The sequence below is a fragment of the Helianthus annuus genome, chromosome 14, assembly GCF_002127325.2.
Source record: "Helianthus annuus cultivar XRQ/B chromosome 14, HanXRQr2.0-SUNRISE, whole genome shotgun sequence".
Classification (NCBI taxonomy): domain Eukaryota; kingdom Viridiplantae; phylum Streptophyta; class Magnoliopsida; order Asterales; family Asteraceae; genus Helianthus; species Helianthus annuus.
Window position 1 is genome coordinate 83187633 of NC_035446.2, and position 25054 is coordinate 83212686.

Genomic DNA, 25054 nt, shown 5'->3' on the forward strand with positions numbered 1-25054 from the left:
CATTACTTTATTATTGTTAACTAATTATGGTCTCAAAATCTCCACACACTACAAAAATATGTCATGCACTTACTACTTTAGAAAATACCCTAAACCTTCTAAGTAATCACCTACTTATAATAAAAACTTACAATTAACCCCCCCCCCCCCTTCATATTTTCGGCTCACATAGGGGCCCCACCATAATCATCACTAAATCCCTAATAAATATTCCCTTTTCATTTGATTGGACCTCCTTATTTGATGCTCTTGCCAAGAAATGCTAGAAGAAGTCTTGTGAAGCTTGGAGCTTGGAGTCTTGAAGAAACATCACACCTTGCTCTCTCACGCCATTTTCATCACCATTCTTTGTTCACAAGTTCATCCCTAGCCTTTGTGCTAGTTGTAAGTCCCCTATTTAACTTTTGGTCACTTCTACGTTGATTATTCGAAAGATTGTAGTTGATGTGTAACACAAGAACATAAAAGAGAATGAACTAGAAAATGGACATAAACTTACATAAAATCTGGTTGGATTAAGTTAGTATAAGCATGCATGTTGTTTGATCATTAATTTATTGATAAACCCGTTGTTAGGACACTTGTTGATGCGTTTTTAGTAACATTTACACTATAAACAGCATGCTGATTAGCATTTTCAGCCAACTTCAACTGGCTGTAACTGGATCATTATTAATCGAAAAACTGATTTTCTGAAGCCTAAATTATGCTATTTCGAAAAACGGTTCTAATGGCACTGGAATCATAAATTTTGGACTTCGTTTACTATTTTTAACAGTCTGTTTTTGGACAGCAGCTCAAGCTGCGTTTTTACTGTAGAAAAGGTGTGTTATGTTTTTCATCATAACTTAAAATCTGTGTAGAATTAGGTCATGAAATTTGTACTGTTGATGGACACTGATGTCGTTGTAATTCTCCAACTGAAATTTCGTCAATCGGACTTACGATGAATTTTAAATGAATTTTTCCGTGGACTGCAGTCAGAAAGTGATGAATTTGATTGCAGTCCGGTAAATGATTTTCTATAAAATATTGGTAATGAACTGTACCCCGATATTTTTACACAATAAAATGATTCTGTAAAAATTTGGGAATTTTGGAGAAGGTTAACTATTTTATTAAAATGCCCGAAAACAATCCAGTTTTGGATATTAAAGCTGAAATGACCTAAGTAGTGATTTGCGTGTCTAAATGTCGAGTATGTTATCTGAGGATGATCTAACATGTTATATGTCAATAAAAGTGTTATGTGCAATATCGTATGCTTGCTCTTGAATAGCTATAAGTGGAACATTTATATGGGTGTGAACTATTAAAGTGAGTGCATGTTATGTAGTAGATACATGTAGGAACTTTGTGCTCTATTTGAAAACACTAAATGACTAACTGGTAATCATATTAGGGCGTGATTGACCGACCATGACTGTTAGCTATTTTTGGGAGTCAAACCGAGCAACCGAGGTGAGTTCACACACTTTCTATAAGGCATGGGATTCCTGGTGGTTTGGGAATGGGATAAAGAATTAAAACGATACCTACATATCCTCCTTGGGTAGGATATGTACGACCATCCTCCTTGGGTAGGATGCCAATATTAATCCTGCGTATTCTCCTTGGGTAGAATACGTACGTTCGTCCTCCTTGGGTAGGACAACAACCTTAAAACTTACTAGACAAAACTCTATCATGAAGTCCCTCAATTTATATCGACTTAATCGTCGAGGCCAATGGCGAGCGGGTCATTAGTTAATAGCGCTATTAGGTTTAACAAACCTCACACCGTGCCAGTCGGACAGGCGTGTACTAATGGACTATGGTCAACATGGTCAGCCTCCTGTGTGCACGTTCAAAACATTTATGGATTGCCGACCTAGTACTTTCAGCGGCACAGAAGGAGCTGTAGGCCTTCTTCACTGGTTCGAGAAGCTTGAGTCTGTTTTTGAGATGTGTGAATGCCCTGAAGATCGTAGGGTGAAATATGCTACTGGAACACTCGAAGGTGCTGCGTTAACCTGGTGGAAAGCACAGGTTCAACTGCTAGGGCTGGCGGTTGCTAATGTCACCCCATGGAACGGTTTCAAAGAACTGATTAAAGAAGAGTACTGCAGTCGTGACGACATCCACAAGCTGGAAGTGGAATTTTTCAATTTGAAGATGACGGGGTCTGAGATCGAGGCATACACGAAGTGGTCAAACGAGCTGGCCATCTTGTGTCCTACAATGGTGGACCCTCCCATCAAACGTATTGAGCTGTACCTCAAGGGTCTTGTACCAGAGATTCAGAGTCACGTAACCTCAGCTAATCTTGGCACCATACAGCAAATCATCAAGTTGGCTTATCATCTCACTGATCAGGCAGTTGAGCAGAACAGGCTGCCCAAGCATATTAGCGCTACTACTTCTGATGCTCCCCATGATAATAAGCGCAAGTGGGATGGAAATTCGGGCAGGGGATGGATCTTATCCCTATCGATCTTATCCCTATCGTTCTGGGTAGTTTCGACGTCATTATTGGGATGGATTAGTTATCTCGTCAGCAAGCGGAAATTCTTTGCAATGAGAAGATCGTCCGTATTCCTCGTTCTGGTAAAGAACCTCTCGTAATTCGTTGCAACAAGAGTGGTGCTGTCGTAGGCATTATCTCTTTCCTTAGGGCCCAGAAATGGTTGCGAAAGGGCCACACTGCTATTCTAGCCCTCGTTTCTGATACATCTTCGAAGGAAAAGAAGATAGAAGACATTCCTATCATGCGTGACTTTCCTGAGGTATTTCTCGAGGAATTACCCGGTCTTCCGCCTCATCGGCAAGTCGAGTTTCAAATCGAGCTAGCTCTTGGAGCAACGCCCATAGCTCGAGTACCTTATCGTCTAGCTCCATTAGAACTTGAAGAATTGTCCATGCAACTACAAGAACTCTTGGAAAAGGGTTTCATACGTCCTAGCTCTTCGCCTTGGGGAGCTCCAGTGTTATTTGTGAAGAAGAAAGTCGGTACCTTCAGAATGTGCATCGACTACCGCGAACTCAACAAGGTGACAGTGAAGAATCGTTATCCTCTTCCACGTATTGATGACTTATTCGACCAGTTGCAAGGGTCGAGCTATTACTCTAAGATTGATTTGAGATCGGGATACCATCAGCTGAGAGTCCGAGAGGAGGATGTCTCCAAAACAGCATTCAGAACTCGTTACGGCCATTACGAGTTTCTGGTTATGCCCTTCGGATTAACGAATGCACCTGCGGTCTTCATGGATCTCATGAACCGAGTGTGCAAACCCTACCTAGATAAATTTGTCATAGTCTTCATCGACGACATCCTGATCTATTCTAAGAGTCAGGAAGAACACGAGCAACACCTGAGGCTTATTCTGGAACTTCTTCGAAAAGAGCAGTTGTATGCCAAGTTTTCGAAATGTGACTTCTGGCTTCGCGAAGTCCACTTTCTAGGCCATGTGGTAAACATGGATGGGATTCATGTAGATCCATCCAAGGTTGACTCGATCAAGAACTAGCCTGCACCCCGTACACCAACAGAAATCCGCCAATTCTTGGGTTTGGCAGGATATTACAGAAGGTTTATCAAAGATTTCTCCAAGATTGCGCAACCTCTCACTTCACTGACTGAGAAAGGTGTCACCTATCGTTGGGGTGATGAACAGGAGTCCGCATTTCAGCACCTGAAAGATAGACTTTGTAGCGCGTCTATCCTCTCATTGCATGAAGGCACAGATGATTTTGTGGTTTATTGCGACGCTTCCATCCAAGGACTTGGTTGCGTATTGATGCAACGTGACAAGGTTATTACCTACGCATCGCGCCAACTTAAAGTTCACGAAAGGAACTACACTACGCACGACTTGGAATTGGGAGCAGTTGTTTTCGCGCTTAAGATATGGAGACATTACCTGTACGATACCAAGTGCACCATTTACACCGATCACAGGAGTCTCGAGCATATCTTCAAGCAAAAGGAATTAAACATGCGACAACGCCGATGGGTCGAGCTCTTGAACGATTATGAATGCGCTATCAAATACCACCCGGGTAAGGCCAATGTTGTGGTCGACGCCCTCAGCCGAAAGGATACTATACCTAAGCGTGTACGTGCGTTACAGCTTACCATCCAATCTAACCTTCCCGCTCAGATTCGCGATGCTCAGGTTGAAGAATTGAAAGCAGAGAACATCAGGGCTGAGTCCCTACGAGGATCGAGGAAACGATTAGAACAAAAGGAAGACGACGCCTACTATGTTAACGGGCGCATCTGGGTTCCACTTTATGGAGACTTACGCGAGCTTGTGATGGATGAAGCACATAAGTCTCGTTATTCAGTACATCCTGGTTCGGATAAGATGTACCACAACCTAAGGTCGACATACTGGTGGCCTGGTATGAAAGCCAACATAGCAACCCACGTCAACAAATGTTTGACTTGTGCGAGAGTCAAGACTGAATATCAGAAACCGTCAGGCCAACTCCAAAAACCAGAGATCCCGAAATGGAAATGGGAGCAAATTTTCATGGATTTCGTTACTGGCCTGCCCAGATCTCAACGTGAAAATGACACCATTTGGGTGATCGTGGATCGACTGACCAAATCTGCACATTTTCTGGCTATTATGGAAACAAATAAGTTTTCTACCCTAGCAGACATTTGCCTAAAGGAGGTGGTATCAATGCACGGAGTGCCAACCTCTATTATATCTAATCGTGACGCGCGTTTTACATCCGAATTGTGGCAAGCTATGCACAAGTCCTTTGGCTCTCGATTAGACATGAGCATGACATATCATCCACAGGCGGATGGGCAATCTGAACGCACCATCCAAACCCTTGAAGACATGCTTAGGGCATGTGTAATCGATTTTGGTAATGGCTGGGAAAAACACCTCCCGTTAGTGGAGTTTTCATATAACAACAGCTACCACACCAGCATCCAAGCTGCTCCGTTCGAGGCATTATACGGAAGGAAGTGCCGATCACCTCTTTGTTGGGCAGAGGTTGGCGACAGTCAAATCACTGGCCCAGAGCTTGTAGTAGATACAACCGAGAGAATTGCTCAGATACGACAACGAATGGCGGCAGCTCGCGACCGTCAGAAAGGCTATGCGGATAAGCGAAGGAAACCACTCGAGTTCCAGGTTGGGGATCGAGTGCTACTTAAAGTCTCACCTTGGAAAGGTGTAGTTCGTTTTGGCAAACGAGGCAAACTCAATCCGCGTTATGTCGGACCGTTCGAAATCATTGAGAGAATTGGCAAAGTCGCCTACAAGTTGAATCTACCTGAAGAACTCAGCGAAGTTCACAATGTTTTCCATGTGTCGAATCTGAAGAAGTGTCTGTCAGATGAGACCCTAATAGTTCCCTTAAAGGAGCTCACAATCAACGACCAGTTGCGATTCGTCGAGGAACCAGTAGAGATTACTGATCGAGATGTTAAGATTCTCAAGCAAACCAGAATACCTCTTGTTCGAGTTCGTTGGAACTCCCGTCGTGGCCCAGAGTATACCTGGGAACGAGAAGACCAAATGAAACTCAAGTATCCCCAGTTGTTTAAGAAAAGTGCAACCACTACTGAGGCTGAAGCTACTGCAGAATTTCGGGACGAAATTCCAAACCAACGGGGGGATGATGTGACACCCCAGGAAAACTAGTAAACAACGCAACTTAACTAGCTTCCTCAGTAACCACGTGCTAAATTTTGGGACGAAATTTTTGTAGGATCGTGATCTGACCCGAATGAGTCGTTCAGAGGAGCTTTACTCTGTTTCAGGTGCGGAATAACAAGAAACAAAGCTAGAAACAGCTGATTCTTCACTTTAGCTACTGATTGTATTGATTTGAACTCAATTACACTCAGTCTTCACACCGGCAGCACTTCGGTGTGGAATACAAGACAACTGTTACAGTCTTCGCTCAAAGGACCCCTATATATACTATCCAGATTTTGCTCCAGATGACAATCTGACCACATGAGCGAAATCAGCAATTGTGATTTCGCCTGAAATCACCTGTCTGACACTATGAGCGAAATCAGCACCTTATACACATACACTCTCCTATTTTCTCGTAAAACATGCCCTAATCTATACAATGCAATCTAAGACTCGATACAAGACGAAGTCGACAGATGTAGTGCACCAACAGACTCCCCCTCAGATGTTGACGAGTCGTCCATCGAGTCTTTGACAATGTCATGTCTTTACTTCTTTAGTCTTGATCAGTCTCTGGGCTTCTCTCTCTCTGTCTTTATTAACAGACTCCCCTTTAACAATATCTACTTGAATATCTTCAGACTCCCCCTCTCGATTTGCTGGCATTTCTTTGTTCTTCAGCAACATCTGCTTCAGGATCTTTGTCTGGCTTTCACAAGTCCAAGATAGTTGCCTGGCTTTAACTTTGACCACAGAGTCGAGACTTGGCTCTAGCTCTATCCACAAAATCTTCAGGATCGATCAGCCTGGCTCATACTTTGACTTCAGAGTCTACAGAAATCAGAAACCTGGCTTTTTTCAATCCGAGTCCTCAGGTATCGTAACCTGGCTCTCGTTCAGCTTAGATCTCAGGATTGAATTAACCTGGCTCAACATAACCTGCATAAACTCTACCTCAAAGTAAGATTTGCATTTAACAATTTGAGTATAAACGTATGTACCAACAATAACTCCCTCTCATAACACTTCCTCTATGATGAACCACTTGTTGATATAAAAACTCATTTGATGTTCAAGACACACTCCTCCTCTCAACAAAGTCATCGTGTTTAGCACTCAGAATTTTGAAAATTAGCTTTCCAACATCAGTTGTCGAAAATCTTTTTGACTTTTTCAAAAGTTTATGCTAAAACACACAAAATCTTTTTGGAATTTCTGAAAGAAAGTAAATGACACCACTAGTAGAATCAAGAAAATACAGAAATGAAATATTTACAAACAATATTTTTGTGAGTTTGTGTAAGAGGATCATATCAGTTAATGAGACATGTCACCAACACCGTTAAGCTGCGATTTCATATTAAGTTTTAAACAATTTACCTAGATTGTTAGTATATTTGTCCACTTAAATTTTCACACAAAGTTCAATTGATCCGAGATACGATATTAATGTTTTAATTTCTTGAACTTATCTGTGTGTCCCACTACTTGAATATACTCCCGTATCTAGATCCCAATATTCAGTCTTACAGGTGAGTATACCACAGATGATATCTGTTCAGGGGTTAAATGCGAGGGCCGTGAGAGCTCAGGTCGATACTTCCGTATACGCAAAGAGATGACGGCTTCGACTTTTCGGTGTGTCCCCTTTAGAGGATCTTTTGATTTCAACAGCAGCGACTATCAATTTTATTGTTTCATCAGCATGCTGAGGGCGAAGCTATGTTTCAAGCTTTTGCGGAAAGCATTATCCGGGGACTAGGTCAGAACTTCCATTCAGCAGAAGTCCCGTGATAATACCCCAGATATCACTGAGCATAAAGACCTAGTATCTTAGAATAAGGGACCTTTCAAACAAGATTTCAGGGGTTACCTATATATCCAAGATGTTGTTAACCCACAGAACAAGCAAGTTTGAAATTTTTAGGTTTATATTTCGTCACAATTTACTAAATCTGTAAAAACCTATTGACACATCCACAGTGAGATTGTTTATCACATTTTAACTTTACATATCTTTAGCATGTTGTGACAGTCCACTGATGTACTATCATCTCCTCTTTTGCACAACAAACCTCATTTTTGATTTTATCATGTTTTTGGCTTTTTCAAATTTTCTAATGTTTTTTGGATTTTCTGATATTTTCTACTCCCCCTAAAATGCAACACATTAAAGAAATTTGAAAACAAACTGTATAGAAACATGACAACTGACATCGAATCGCATCAATTCGCCATTCACTAGGCATAAACAATCTGAACTCCCCCTTTCACAAACCATTTTCTCATTTAGATTTCAAAACACTTAAGTTTGTTTTAATCAAAATGATTTTTCCGGAAAATGAGTTTGTTTAGATAAAAACCACTTGTAGGTTTATCACTTTGTTAAAATTGAGGATATGGTTCATCATCTTGTTCTTTGTGTTATCATGGGTAGTAAATCAAGTACAATTATGCAACCTCTGTATCACTTGTAAAAATATTCACTTGTAGGTATAACCAACAAATACCACTTGTAGGAATGAGTCATCTACATACAACACTTTATCAATCAGGATGCCGATTCCTGCTTCACACTTACCAACCTGGAAGCTCCGGCGTAGTCCGTGACCTGTAAAATTTTAACAACGTTCAAAAATTTTCATACAAACTCATTAAACATGAATGATGCCGATTCCTGATCCACGATATAAACTTGGGATCTCTGGCAAAGTCCTAAGACTTTAAGGAAAACAAACTTCCATCCAAGTCTTCTCAGACTTGATGGTTTTCACTTCTTGCGCAGTAGGGTTGTAAGTTGCCTTTTTAGTTGCATAAAAATCTTTAACCCCCTTTGCTTTCCCATTTAACATTTTCCCAAAATTTTCTTAACATTCCCATTGAATGTTTTCTCGACATCAAATTTAGTTTTCTCTGTGTAAAACTGATTCGAGATTTCAACCTTACGAACTTTCTGCTTAACCTCTTCAAATTTCAGTGATGGAAACTCTTCATCATTCACTGAAATTTTTACCTCACCTTGTGGCTCTTCTGGCTTTGTGGAACCAGATTCATCGCCGACTTTCTCATCAACCTTTTTAACAACCCACACTTGGTTGTCTTTCTCTTTCTTTTTGTAAAAATTCTTTTTAGAACACTCACCAATCTCATAAGTTGAATTTTCAAAAATTTTAAAGTTCTCGATTGGTGGTTTAACATCAACAACTTTTTCTTTCAAATTTTTAGAAACTCCCTGTTTTGTCTTGACATTTTTCGGACAGTTCCATGCAATATGTCCAGCTTCATTGCATTTGTAACAGGTTCGAGTTTCCTTTGGATGAAAAACTTCAGTTCCATTCCTCTTCTTTTCAGCAAGAAACTCCTGGTTTGATTGTCTCCAGAACGGTTTCTTCTGTTCATCTTCTGCACTTCCACCTGACACAAATTCTGTTTTTGTTTTAGAATTTTTTATATTTTTATTATTTTCTAGTGGAATAAAACCTAAACCTTTCTTTTTGTAGCTACGATTTTGGTTAGGTTTCTTTTGAAAACCAGGACCAGAATTGTAACCCTTTTTCTTGTTTAGACGTTGTTGAACTCTTGAAGTGTATTTTTTAGGTTTTCCATTAAGATTTAAATCTTTTATTTCATAAATGTTAATTTCTGTCATTTTGAAAACCTTTTTGATCATGTTAAAACGAACACTTCTTATTGGAAACTCTTTGTCAGAGTATAATTTGTCAGAATCATTTAAAGTGTATGCGACTTCAAATGCTTCATCATCCAAATTTGCTTTTGATAACAAAAATTCTTTACTATAAGACCGTTTAACCGACGACTTTTGACTGTTGACTGACGAATTTGACCCTCCAGACTCAGATTTTGACTTGGACTCCTCATCAGTATCCAACACCTGATCGACCACCTTTTTGATTAACTCAGACTCATGATCAGTGTCAGACGAGGTAAACGTGACGTCAATGTTTTCTGGTAGTTCATCAGTTGTGTCGGTTTTTAGCTTTATATTGACTGCTTTTTCAAGTTGCTCCTCGTTTGGTTTTCTAGGAGAGTACCCTTCCCAAATTGTAGGCGGACATTTGTTATAGCTAACAGACGGTTTCTTACCACTATCTTTCTTCTTTGGCTTGTCATCGTGAAAAGCTTCCATACCTGCAACAGTTGGGTAAATACGATCAATGAGATAATCAGAACTAGAATAACTTTGCAATAAACGTCTAATTCTCTCATTCTCAATTTTCTCTGTCTCCAACTCTTGCTTCCATTTAGCACTCTCTTCGATGTAGAAATTTATAGCTTTTTGCTTTGTCATCATGACTGCATTCATCATCGTTAGAGCTTGTTCTCTTTCTGAATTTGTCTTTTGGAGACCAGTTACTATTTTGTTCAAGACATCATAAGATTCTTTCACATAGTTGAGGTTGAACAGGAACTGCTCCTTCTTCTTCTTCTCATACTCAGCAATTATATTGTCTTTTGCTGCACATTCCTTGCATGCTTCCAAACACTTCGTGCAAGGCTTGACGACTTCAACAATCTTTTCAACTTCAATAGTTTTCACCACTTCAATCACTTTCTCTGTCTCAATCACCCTCTCAGCTTCAGCAATCTCCTCAGCAACACTTTCAACATTCTCATTCTGAACAACATTTTCAGCCTTCATTTGTTGTTGTTCTTTAGCAGCTCGTTTCTCCTTCAGTTTCTCCAAGCGATCTGCAAAATAGAAATGAAAACTTTCAGGAGAAAGATGAGTTTTAGCAACATTAATATGTTTTTCTTCCTCATCATCACTGCTGTCATCTGGAGGTGACTGATCAAACTGTGCAGTCTTTTCAGAACTAGCATCTGATAAACTAGAATCAGATGGTGTTTGATCAAAAACAACTTCTTTTTCTGAACTAACATCATTTTCTACACTCTCATCTGAACTCTGTGAACTTTCATCAGCACTTTCTGAGCTTTCATCAGATATAACAGACTCTGCCTCCACATTCTTCACCGTCTCACCAATAGACTTCATCCATGTGGCAAACATGTCTGGTTCTCTGACAATCTTAGCGATGAAAGCTTTGAATTCTCCTTTTTCATCAACAAACATATCCCAGCTGAAGCCTTCAGGTAGTCTTTCATCATCTTGATCGACTAAACATGCTTTGCTTTCAGGTGATATGTAGTTGTTCCAGTTAAAATCCACCAAACATGCTCTCTTTGAATCCTCAATCTTTTTACCATGAGCAGTCTGTGAATCTTGTTGTTGACCAACTTGCTGATAAATGGCTTTCCGGTAATAATCGTCTTTTCCAAACGGATTCTGAGCACCACTAGCTTCCCTGTTCTTGCACTCTCGCTTGAAATGGCCCTTCTCCCTGCATCGAAAACAAGTAACTTTAGATTTATCAAAACCTAAAGTAGATACATGAGCATCGAGAAAGTCATTTCTCCCAGTAATAAGCTTGAACTTTTCAGCTCGTCTGAGAACACTCGCTAGACACCATTTGATATCCTCCATCTCTTCGGCGTCTATCTGATCGTAATCCTCCTTTGTGAGTATAGGATTTCCAATCCGACCTGCGACTAGACCTTCATATGAAAGAAGAACATAACCAAGTAAAGCCATGTGGTCTTTAGCAGTTTCTTCCGAAAAACTTTGACCTTCTGGAAGATTTAGAGCGATGTTGCACTGACTTACGTAACCATTTCCTGTCTTTGTGCTCTGAGAGTGAAAACTTGTAGTTGACTCTTTCGGATTGACACTAGGAAATGATGAGAATCCACTGCTGCTGTTGTTTGAACCCTGATCAACTTTTTCTGTTGAATCTCCAGCACTAAATGCAGTTTGGATTTTAGGACTTCTCTCAGATTCTGGAATCGGAACACTACCTTTGTAATACATATTTACGTCCTATTGACCACTTGGACTATTCATCCTAGCGATCTTCTGCTGTTCCAAATCCCGACTTTCGATCTTTTCAATAAACTGAGCAATCGTTAATGCATCATAAACACCCGTATTTTTCAGAATCATCAAATACGTTCCCCACTCTTTCTTTGGTAATGCATCAGCTAGCTTGTCTACCCACTCTTCACGATCTTTTGTAATACTCAACATTGACATTGATCGCACTAAGTGGCAGTAACGTTCAATCAGCTTCTTCGTATCCTCTCCCAGTAGACTGCTAAACAGATCAAACTCTTTCTTGAGTAGTGCCTTTTTGCTCTTTATCATGTTCTCACTACCCTCAAATTTAACTTTAAGTGCATCCCAGATTGATTTTGCAGTTTTATCATGCTGAAGCAATATGAAGATATCTTCTTTGATGGCTTGCTGTAGCAGGCTGATCATCATCTTTTCGGCTTTATACATTACTCGTTCTTGATCAGTAAACTCAGATAAATCTTTGATAACCTGTAATTCTGTTCGAGGCAACACATACTTCTTCAATATACATTCCCAAGACCTAAGATGATTTGCCTGAACCCAATTCTCGAATCTATCTTTCCATCCGTAGTATTCTTCAATACTCATTAGTTTCGGGGGCTTTTGGGTGGTTCCCTTCTCATTTTCTAAGTTCATGGTTTGTGCAATGACAGACGGAGCAGACGGTGTTGCAAACGCGTTGTAGAACTCGGTATCCATAATGACTTATCACGTTTTTCAAAAATTAGCAACTTTCGAGCGAAATTATAGTGTTTACAGAAGCGAAATTAGGATGATGGTCACTCAGAAGCGAAATCACAACTGTACTTAGAGCGAAATTACTGACTTGATAGCCCGGAGCGAAATCAGATGGTAATTTGGAGCGAAACCTCAAAGTAATCTGTCACAAGAGCGAAATTAGGCTGCTTTTAGAACGAAATCAGATGTTTGTGCAGCTATGAGCGAAATTAACAGACGATTTGGAGCGAAATCCTTCAGCTTATGTGACCCAGGAGCGAAATCAGATATGATCTATGAGCGAAATCACAGGTTTTGGACACCCTGGAGCGAAATCTAATGAACCTTTGGAACGAAATCAAGAAGTGTCCATACGAGCGAAATCAACTCAGGAATCAATTTTGTCCATTTTTAGTCCGTTTTAAGATGTGAAATTTTGTAGGATTTGATAATGTCCAGTTATCTATTATCTGTGAAATTTTGAGCAGGTTTTGACCGTTAAAACTTTCTGAAATAATGAAAGAAGGTGTAGAAGTAAGAAATCTCAATGAATTCCAGCTATTCTCTGCAGAACTCCTCCTCCTGAGCTCTGATACCACTTGTAAGATCGTGATCTGACCCGAATGAGTCGTTCAGAGGAGCTTTACTCTGTTTCAGGTGCGGAATAACAAGAAACAAAGCTAGAAACAGCTGATTCTTCACTTTAACTACTGATTGTATTGATTTGAACGCAATTACACTCAGTCTTCACACCGGCAGCACTTCGGCGTGGAATACAAGACAACTGTTACAGATTTCGCTCAAAGGACACCTATATATACTATCCAGATTTCGCTCCAGATGACCATCTGACCACATGAGCGAAATCAGCAATTGTGATTTCGCCTGAAATCACCTGTCTGACACTATGAGCGAAATCAGCACCTTATACACATACACTCTCCTATTTTCTCATAAAACGTGCCCTAATCTATACAATGCAATCTAAGACTCGATACAACACAAAGTCGACAGATGTAGTGCACCAACAATTTTCTTAACATGGGGAGAATGTGACAACCCTCATAATTACATGTATCCGTACGACTAATTAATATTAAATTGTGCTTATTGATTGTGCAGAAAAATTGACTAAATGATCCTGTATGCTCTTCTATGTGTTGAGAATTATTTGTGTTACAAAAGATGCATAAAAGACACTATACGGTACAATTTAACACTTTAACGGAACGGTACTTAACCGAACAACCGGACACTACCCGGGACACCAAAATTTTGTCAGAAACATTACTTTATTATTGTTAACTAATTATGGTCTCAAAAATCCCCACACACTATAAAAATATGTCATGCACTTACTACTTTAGAAAATACCCTAAACCTTCTAAGTAATCACCTACTTATAATAAAAACTTACAATTAACCCCCCCCCTTCATATTTTCGGCTCACATATGGGCCCCACCATAATCATCACTAAATCCCTAATAAATATTGCCTTTTCATTTGATTGGACCTCCTTATTTGATGCTCTTGCCAAGAAATCACCATCATTACATATAGGTTGGGCTATAAGATTAATCTCATCATTTCACTACAAATTCACTTCATCTTCTCCACTCTCTCTCTCCCTCTTGGCTGCATATATCCGCCACCACCACCATCACATCAACACTCACTCATTTGATCCATTATCAAGTCCAAAACAAGTGCTAGAAGAAGTCTTGTGAAGCTTGGAGCTTGGAGTCTTGAAGAAACATCACACCTTGCTCTCTCACGCCATTTTCATCACCATTCTTTGTTCACAAGTTCATCCCTAGCCTTTGTGCTAGTTGTAAGTCCCCTATTTAACTTTTGGTCACTTCTACGTTGATTATTCGAAAGATTGTAGTTGATGTGTAACACAAGAACATAAAAGAGAATGAACTAGAAAATGGACATAAACTTACATAAAATCTGGTTGGATTAAGTTAGTATAAGCATGCATGTTGTTTGATCATTAATTTATTGATAAACCCGTTGTTAGGACACTTGTTGATGCGTTTTAGTAACATTTACACTATAAACATCATGCTGATTAGCATTTTCAGCCAACTTCAACTGGCTGTAACTAGATCATTATAAATCGAAAAACTGATTTTCTGAAGCCTAAATTATGCTATTTCGAAATACGGTTCTAATAGCACTGGAATCATAATTTTTGGACTTCGTTTACTATTTTTAACGGTCTGTTTTTGGACAGCAGCTCAAGCTGCGTTTTTACTGCAGAAAATGTGTGTTATGTTTTTCTTCATAACTTAAAATCTGTGTAGAATTAGGTCATGAAATTTGTACTGTAGATGGACACTGATGTCGTTGTAATTTCCCACTGGAATTTCGTCAATCGGACTTACGATGAATTTTAAATGAATTTTTCCGTGGACTGCAGTCAGAAAGTGATGAATCTGATTGCAGTCCGGTAAATGATTTTCTATAAAATATTGGTAATGAACTGGACCCCGATATTTTTACAGAATAAAACTTGGATCATATAAGACATTCTGGAAAAATTTGGGAATTTTTGGAGAAGGTTAACTATTTTATTAAAATGCCCGAAAACAGCCCAGTTTTGGATATTAAAGCGGAAATGACCTAACTAGTGATTTGCGTGTCTAAATGTCGAGTATGTTATCTGAGGATGATCTAACATGTTATATGTCAATAAAAGTGTTATGTGCAATATCGTATGCTTGCTCTTGAATAGCTATAAGTGGAACGTTTATATGGGTGTGAACTATTAAAGTGAGTGCATGTTATGTAGTAGATACATGTAGGAACTTTGTGCTCTATTTGAAAACATTAAATGACTACCTGGTAATCATATTAGGGCGTGATTGACCGACCGTGATTGTTAGCTATTTTTGAGAGTCAAACCGAGCAACCGAGGTGAGTTCACACACTTTCTATAAGGCATGGGATTCCCGGTGGTTTGGGAATGGGTTAAAGAATTAAAACGATACCTACATATCCTCCTTGGGTAGGATATGTACGGCCATCCTCCTTGGGTAGGATGCCAATATTAATCCTGCGTATTCTCCTTGGCTAGAATACGTACGTTCGTCCTCCTTGGGTAGGACAACAACCTTAAAACTTACTAGATAAAACTCTATCATGAAGTCCTTCAATTTATATCGACTTAATCGCCGAGGCCAATGGCGAGCGGGTCATTAGTTAATAGCGCTATTAGGTTTAACAAACCTTACACCGTGCCAGTCGGACAGGCGTGTACTAATGGACTATGGCAAACTGTCAGTGATGATTGACACTGATGTAGGGCACAACTTATTTGTGTTAGTAGTCGATATGGTATGGTCTAATGGTTCACATGGGGAAGCCCCCACTGATCATGGATGTGGTTTGGGTAATAAAGAATGAACTGGTTAATCATACTTTCAACTACGGGGAACCCCCATGGCAATTACGCCAACATAAGACAAACCACGTTTTCGGAAACAACTTAAAACTAATCAACCAACCGTGAACTCACTCAACTTTGTTGTTGACTCGTTGTTACATGCCTTACAGGTCGTTAAATGCTCATGGAGCTTGCACGAGGAAGGAGTCGTTGTGGGATGCGGACTGTTATGTTCCGTGCTTAATATTTAAATCCTTATGAACTTATTAAACCTACGCTTTGGACTTTAAACTTATGAACTATGGACTTATATTTTGTGTTTTACCTTTAATGCTTCCGCTGTTTAAATTGTTCTTAGTTAACTAGCTTTGGTCACCAATTGTATTGTGGTTGAATTTATTTACTTAATTACGTTGTTGAATATGATTGGTGGCTCGATCCTGGTCATGTCACGCCTCCAAGCGGTGATACTCCGCATGGTGGATTTTGGGGGTGTGACAGATTGGTATCAGAGCCATTGGTTATAGTGAACTTGGTTTTAAAAAGGGGAAAAGCTTTTTGATGAAACCAGACTATAACCTGTACAGTGCTCAACGATCCACAAGACGCTTCGCTCCACGTGCAAGACTCGACACAATAGGTGGTATGGTTTATGTTCATATTATTGGTTAGATAGTTCACACTGTGCATTAGTTAACGTGATAACAGCTATTTGAACTTTGTGTGCTTGCTCTCTTCTGTCATCCCACTCTTACGCACTTTTGCAACACTTTTCTCACTCACGTTGCTTCGTTGTGAAGATCATGAACGAACGCGGAGGACGTAGTGGTATCAACCTAACTCAAGCCCAGTTGACGGCTTTGATCAATGAACGAGTGGCTGAGGCACTCGCAGCTGTCCCTGCAGGAGGTATAACCTGCCATATCAACCCATCTTAGGACGTTTAGATCCTACCTTCGCAAACCAACCCTCATGCTTAACCTTGTCTTTTATTCCCGCGCCACAGGTCAACATGCTCAGCCTCCTGTGTGCACGTTCAAAACATTCATGGATTGCCGACCTAGTACTTTCAGCGGCACAGAAGGAGCTGTAGGCCTTCTTTACTGGTTCGAGAAGCTTGAGTCTGTTTTTGAGATGTGTGAATGCCCTGAAGATCGTAGGGTGAAATATGCTACTGGAACACTCGAAGGTGCTGCGTTAACCTGGTGGAAAGCACAGGTTCAACTGCTAGGGCTGGTGGTTGCCAATGCTACCCCATGGAACGGTTTCAAAGAACTGATTAAAGAAGAGTACTGCAGTCGTGACGACATCCACAAGCTGGAAGTGGAATTTTTCAATTTGAAGATGACGGGGTCTAAGATCGAGGCATACACGAAGAGGTCAAACGAGCTGGCCATCTTGTGTCCTACAATGGTGGACCCTCCCATCAAACGTATTGAGCTGTACCTCAAGGGTCTTGTACCAGAGATTCAGAGTCACATAACCTCAGCTAATCTTGGCACCATACAGCAAATCATCAATTTGGCTTATCGTCTCACTGATCAGGCAGTTGAGCAGAACAGGCTGCCCAAGCGTATTAGCGCTACTACTTCTGATGCTCCCCATGATAATAAGTGCAAGTGGGATGGAAATTTGGGCAAGGGTTCTGCTTCAGCTCAATCCTAGCAGCGAAAGACAGACGAGTACAGGAGCCCCAGTCAGCAGCCTTCTGGGAATCAATGTCAGGGTGGGTACAAGGGAAATCACCCTAAGTGCAACCGATGTAATTTGCACCACAGCGGGCAGTGCAACAACGGTCGTTGTTAGAGATGTCACAAGCTGGGTCATGAAGCTAAGGATTGCAGGAGCCCGCGTCCTGCGAATCAGAATCGCCAACAACAACAACAACAAGCTCCACAGAACCACCAGCAGCAGCAACAGCAGGGCAATAAAGGATGCTTTCAGTGTGGTGCCGAAGGCCACTTTAAGAGGAACTGCCCTCAGCTGAACCAGAACCAGAACAACCAAGGAAATGGGAACCACAATGGAAATAACAACGGAGGCAACAAGGGAGGTAACAATAATGGCAATGGCGCCCGAGGTCGTGCCTTCGTGATTGGTCAGGGTGATGCAAGGAACGATCCCAATGTTGTGATGGGTAAGTTTCTTCTGGACGACTTCTTTGTTACGGTTTTATTTGATTCGGGTGCCGATACTAGTTATGTGTCCTTAAAAGTTAGCCAAATGCTTAAGCGCACTCCAATGCTTCTGAACACCAAACACACAGTAGAAATAGCCAACGGTAAAAGTCTTGAAGCCACACACATAGTTAAGGGCTGTAACCTCGTCCTAGTTGGTCAGACCTTCTCTATCGATCTTATCCCTATCGTTCTGGGTAGTTTCGACGTCATTATTGGGATGGATTAGTTATCTCATCAGCAAGCGGAAATTCTTTGCAATGAGAAGATCGTCTGTATTCCTCGTTCTGGTAAAGAACCTCTAGTAATTCGTGGCGACAAGAGTGGTGCTGTCGTAGGCATCATCTCTTTCCTTAGGGCCCAGAAGTGGTTGCAAAAGGGCCACACTGCTATTCTAGCCCTCGTTTCTGATACATCTTCGAAGGAAAAGAAGATAGAAGACATTCCTATCGTGCGCGACTTTCCTGAGGTATTTCCCGAGGAATTACCTGGTCTTCCGCCTCATCGGCAAGTCGAGTTTCAAATCAATCTAGCTCCTGGAGCAACGCCCATAGCTCGAGCACCTTATCGTCTAGCTCCATCAGAACTTGAAGAACTGTCCATGCAACTACAAGAACTCTTGGAAAAGGGTTTCATACGTCCTAGCTCTTCGCCTTGGGGAGCTCTAGTGTTATTTGTGAAGAAGAAAGTTGGTACCTTCAGAATGTGCATCGACTACCGTGAACTCAACAAGGTGACCGTGAAGAATCGATATCCTCTTCCACGCATTGATGACTTATTCGACCAGTTGCAAGGGTCGAGCTATTACTCTAAGATTGATTTGAGATCGGGATATCATCAGCTGAGAGTCCGAGAGGAGGATGTCTCCAAAACAGCATTCAAAACTCGTTACGGCCATTACGAGTTTCTGGTTATGCCCTTCGGATTAACGAATGCACCTGCGGTCTTCATGGATCTCATGAACCGAGTGTGCAAACCCTACCTAGATAAATTTGTCATAGTCTTCATCGACGACATCCTGATCTATTCTAAGAGTCAGGAAGAACACGAGCAACACCTGAGGCTTATTCTGGAACTTCTTCGAAAAGAGCAGTTGTATGCCAAGTTTTCGAAATGTGACTTCTGGCTTCGCGAAGTCCACTTTCTAGGCCATGTGGTAAACAAGGATGGGATTCATGTAGATCCATCCAAGGTTGACTCGATCAAGAACTAGCCTGCACCCCGTACACCAACAGAAATCCGCCAATTCTTGGGTTTGGCAGGATATTACAGAAGGTTTATCAAAGATTTCTCCAAGATTGCGCAACCTCTCACTTCACTGACTGAGAAAGGTGTCACCTATCGTTGGGGTGATGCACAGGAGTCCGCATTTCAGCACCTGAAAGATAGACTTTGTAGCGCGCCTATCCTCTCATTGCATGAAGGCACAGATGATTTTGTGGTTTATTGCGACGCTTCCATCCAAGGACTTGGTTGCGTATTGATGCAACGTGACAAGGTTATTACCTACGCATCGCGCCAACTTAAAGTTCACGAAAGGAACTACACTACGCACGACTTGGAATTGGGAGCAGTTGTTTTCGCGCTTAAGATATGGAGACATTACCTGTACGATACCAAGTGCACCATTTACACCGATCACAGGAGTCTCGAGCATATCTTCAAGCAAAAGGAATTAAACATGCGACAACGCCGATGGGTCGAGCTCTTGAACGATTATGAATGCGCTATCAAATACCACCCGGGTAAGGAGAATGTTGTGGCCGACACCCTCAGCCGAAAGGATACTATACCTAAGCGTGTACGTGCGTTACAACTTACCATCCAATCTAACCTTCCCGCTCAGATTCGCGATGCTCGGGTTGAAGAATTGAAAGCAGAGAACATCAGGGCTGAGTCCCTACAAGGATCGAGGCAACGGCTAGAACAAAAGGAAGACGGCGCCTACTATGTTAACGGGCGCATCTGGGTTCCACTTTATGGAGACTTACGCGAGCTTGTGATGGATGAAGCACATAAGTCTCGTTATTCAGTACATCCTGGTTCGGATAAGATGTACCACGACCTACGATCGACATACTGGTGGCCTGGTATGAAAGCCAACATAGTAACCCACGTCAGCAAATGTTTGATTTGTGCGAGAGTCAAGACTGAATATCAGAAACCGTCAGGCCAACTCCAACAACCAGAGATCCCGAAATGGAAATGGGAGCAAATTTCCATGGATTTCGTTACTGACCTGCCCAAATCTCAACGCGAAAATGATACCATTTGGGTGATCGTGGATCGACTGACCAAATCTGCACATTTTCTGGCTATTAAGGAAACAGATAAGTTTTCTACCCTAGCAGACATTTACCTAAAGGAGGTGGTATCAAGGCACGGAGTGCCAACCTCTATTATATCTAATCGTGACGCGCGTTTTACATCCGAATTGTGGCAAGCTATGCACAAGTCCTTTGGCTCTCGATTAGACATGAACACGGCATATCATCCACAGACGGATGGGCAATCTGAATGCACCATCCAAACCCTTGAAGACATGCTTAGGGCATGTGTAATCGATTTTGGTAATGGCTGGGAAAAACACCTCCCGTTAGTGGAGTTTTTGTATAACAACAGCTACCACACCAGCATCCAGGCCGCTCCGTTCGAGGCATTGTACGGAAGGAAGTGCCGAACACCTCTTTGTTGGGCAGAGGTTGGCGACAGTCAAATCACTGGCCTAGAGCTTGTAGTAGATACAACCGAGAGAATTGCTCAGATACGACAACAAATGGCCGCAGCTCGCGACCGTCAGAAAGGCTATACGTATAAGCGAAGGAAACCACTCGAGTTCCAGGTTGGGGATCGAGTGCTACTTAAAGTCTCACCTTGGAAAGGTGTAGTTCGTTTTGGCAAACGAGGCAAACACAATCCGCGTTATGTCGGACCGTTCGAAATCATTGAGAGAATTGGCAAAGTCGCCTACAAGTTGAATCTACCTGAAGAACTCAGCGGAGTTCACAATGTTTTCCATGTGTCGAATCTGAAGAAGTTTCTGTCAGATGAGACCCTAAGGGGCTGTTTGGTACAGAGAATGGAATTGTAGAGAAATGGAATAGAGAAATGGAATTGCAGAGAAAGGGAATTGGTTTGGAGAATGAGAATTGACTGTTCTGTTTGGTAGTACAGAGATGACAGTAGAGAAATATAGCTGAGAATCATTTCTCTTGTTTGGTACATAGGAAATAAACAGAGAATTATATCAACTTTATCATTAGCACAAGTCTTTTTTTCATAACAAATATTTATTAAAAAATAAAAAACATATACAAAGATGCATAAATTCCAACCAAAATATGCATTGATAAAACTAATTCACATACAAAACATAGTTTTTAAGCAAAAAAACATCAACCATAGTTACTAGTAAAAGTACTTCAACCAACCATGCTGAAACCAAAAAAGGTACTTCAACAACCACGGTGAAACAAAAAAAATTACTTCAACCATACACAACTATCCCATTGAACCATCGGTATACAACTCGACCATCTCAATTTTCTCTTCTATTGTCAACGCAAGAAAAGAACGTCCTAGATCCACATCTTTACCAATCAAATGAGCTGCTTTGAGCCGTTTTTTCGTAGTGATACCTGGTAAACCTTTCAACTCATCACTAACCTTTTCATAGATTTCACGAGCCTCCATACCTTCTTTGCTAAGTTGTTCACCCACCATCTCCCCAAATCGAAGCAAAACTTCCTTGATATCTTTGCAAGACTCTCGATATATCTCATCTGCATCCATTCTTCTACCTCTTTTGCGCTTGCTTGTTACACTTCCTGTTTGTCCTTCAGATCTATCAACATTTGGAACGGCTTCATCAAAAAAATCAAAGTCTTCAATATCAACAGGTGAGCTTTTTTGCGTCTCTTGAACAACATCTTCTTCTCCAAGGTCAACTGCTTTACTACCAGTAGCTCTATCCTTACCGAATATGGTACACAATTTGTCATAGAAAGGAAATGCCTTGTCACGAAAATTCACAGCACCTTTGTGAGACTACAAGACAATTACAAATAAATTAGACTAAAATTTTAAAATCTAAAAAATATATTTTTTAGAATATACCTTCACGTATTCATTCCAAACACTATCATCGGCAATAATACAACATTTTTGTTCATCCCAACCAAACCCACTTGTATGCACCATATCATATACAATGCTAAAGTGTGTCTTCCATGTCTTCATCCTAGACTTTATATGTGGTTCTGCTTTGAGGCCAGAGTTAGGAAGACTTACATCTAGCAATTGTTGAACACCATTTAAATAACCTGGTTTGAATCCATTGTCAGCACCAGCATACTTTCCGGATGCATGTATCTCCATTAATGCATCAATTAGCTTTGCATCTTCATCATTTGTCCAGGTATGCTTGCTCCTAGTAACTCCTCTCACTATATTTGAATCTGCCATGTCTACGTACAAACGCATAATTATACAATTAAAAATCATAAGTCATGTAACTACAAATACAAATATAACAAGAAACATTAATAAGAAACAAATAAAGTGCATAAATAAACATTATTAAGAAACATCCTTGGTTCTACAAATAAAAAATACATAATTGTCAAACATAATTAAGAAACATTGTTGGCACGCTGCGCACGCATGGCATTCCAATTATTAAACATTTCATTAGCAAGAAGGTCTCTACGATCGGTCCATTCTTGTGAGGGCTCGATCATAGAAATAACATTGTCATGGTCATTTGCAGGTTGTGTGTGATTTACTGGGATTTCGTTATCAAGAGGGTCTTCACTCATTGTTGTTCGTATGAAATTGTGCAATAAACAACAAGCAATGATGATACGTGGCATGGACTCTATGGGATGATATGAGTTATCACGCAAAATAGCCCATCTATCTTTAATCATTCCGAAACATCTTTCTATAACATTCCTGGCCGATGAATGTCTCATATTAAAGAACTCCTTAGCATTCGTAGGAGGACGAGACCAATCGTTAAGATGATAACGTTGACCTCGATATGGAGTTAAAAATCCTTCACCATTTGTATAACCGGCATCACAAAGGTAGTATGTTCCTACAATTAACCATAAACTCTATGTTAATTATCATACTTAAATCTATGTATATTCTTTGAAAATTGTCTATCGCTTACCTGGAGTTATTTTAAGACCATTGGGTCTACTGATTGCATCACGCAAAACTCTACTATCAGCTGCAGAACCCTCCCATCCCGCTAAGACATACGTAAATAAAAGGTCTCTCGTACATACTCCGAGTACGTTAGTACAAATCTGCCCTTTTCTTGTCCGATAAGGTTTTCTATCAATAGCAGGGACTTTAACTTTAATGTATGTTCCATCTAATGCTCCTAAGCAACCCTGAGTTAAAAGAAAACATTACTTACTAATTTATGTTAGCAAAAAATATCTTTAATAAAAAATGTGGTTGACTAACCTTAAACCATTTCCATCTTTCATCAGTTTCATTATCTGGCACTGGCACGGGTGACTTGTAGAGTTCTTTGTGTAATCGACATATAGCATTTAAGACTAACTTGAAATACCGACTTACAGTTTCCCCGGACCGATTAAATCTGTTGACTAGTATCCTATTCTTTGCATTATGAGCAAGGGTATGTAAAAACATAGCAACTTGCTCATCCACTAGCATGTTTTTACTATCCTTTAGTCCCCCTCTAGTTTCTAGCATATCACAAAGTGTTGTAAATGCATGTATATTCATTCTTATGTTAACAACACTCGTAACATCACTTTGATAAACCATCCTCACCAGGTTTTCACGCCTATTATGGTAACTCATTAAATATTTTGTACGTAAACTCATTGACTCAATCGACCGACGCAAATGATAAGTACACAACATCCACCAACGAATCGTAACATAACTGACATAAAATGCACCTATGGCAACTATTCTTTGTCTGGAAGGTGATCTTGCCATCTACACATAAAAATATAAATAAGAAAATTCAAGAAAATCAAATAACTCCAATAATCAAATCTTCGATCAAATCACAGAATCAAAAAATCAAATAGCAGTAGATTGAACAAAGAATCAAATCAATAATCAAGAACAGAGTAGCAGCGAGCATACTTTGTGTTGAGCAGAGATAAAAAAAAACATGAAATTTACACCAGTTGATAAAAGGAGTCGAAGGACGTACCTGAAAATGCTTGAAATTCTCCCAAAAAACGAACGATGGGGCGATTAGGGTTCCGAGCAAAGATCGAGCAGTTTGGGGAAAATGCTTGAAATTCTCCCAAAAATCGTCGGAGCAGAGAAGGGAGGGCGGTGGTGGTGGCCGAGAGGGAGGGAGAGGGACGGTAGGGAGGGCGGTGGTGGTGGAACGAGAAGGAGGGCTGTGATGAAATGGAACGTGATGAGAGAGTGAGGCTGAGAAATGAAACCCTAGAAATCCAATTCTCTGCTTTTTTTAGAGAAACAAAATGAGAGAAAAGGAAATGGTTTATTTCCATTTCTCACCTCTTCCTTTCACAAACAAACAAGAGAATTCTTTCTAATTCCATTTCTCACCCCTCAATTCCCTCTACCAAACAGCCCCTAATAGTTCCCTTAAAGAAGCTCACAATCGACGACCAGTTGCGATTCGTCGAGGAACCAGTTGAGATTACTGATCGAGATGTTAAGATTCTCAAGCATACCAGAATACCTCTTGTTCGAGTTCGTTGGAACTCCCGTCGTGGCCCAGAGTATACCTGGGAACGAGAAGACCAAATGAAACTCAAGTATCCCCAGTTGTTTAAGAAAAGTGCAACCACTACTGAGGCTGAAGCTACTGCAGAATTTCGGGACGAAATTCCAAACCAACAGGGGGATGATGTGACACCCCAGGAAAACTAGTAAACCACGCAACTTAACTAGCTTCCTCAGTAACCACGTGCTAAATTTCGAGACGAAATTTTTGTAGGATCGTTATCTGACCCGAATGAGTCGTTCAGAGGAGCTTTACTCTGTTTCAGGTGCGGAATAACAAGAAACAAAGCTAGAAACAGCTGATTCTTCACTTTAACTACTGATTGTATTGATTTAAACGCAATTACACTCAGTCTTCACACCAACGGGGGGATGATGTGACACCCCAGGAAAACCAGTAAACCACGCAACTTAACTAGCTTC

The 25054-nt window shown here is 40.6% G+C and overlaps 1 protein-coding gene across 1 annotated transcript; it reads right to left on the minus strand.

Moving 5' to 3' along the window:
- Positions 1 to 21308: 21308 nt before the first annotated feature.
- LOC110906847 lies at positions 21309 to 24390 on the minus strand. The gene is made up of 5 exons (XM_022151917.2): positions 24081 to 24390; positions 23351 to 23857; positions 23049 to 23274; positions 22850 to 22970; positions 21309 to 21827 (listed from the first exon to the last, which is right to left on the minus strand). Exons 2-5 carry the CDS (start codon positions 23855 to 23857, stop codon positions 21374 to 21376), a joined length of 1308 nt encoding a protein of 435 aa, XP_022007609.2. The 5' UTR covers positions 24081 to 24390; the 3' UTR covers positions 21309 to 21373.
- Between the last annotated feature and the right edge of the window lie 664 nt (positions 24391 to 25054).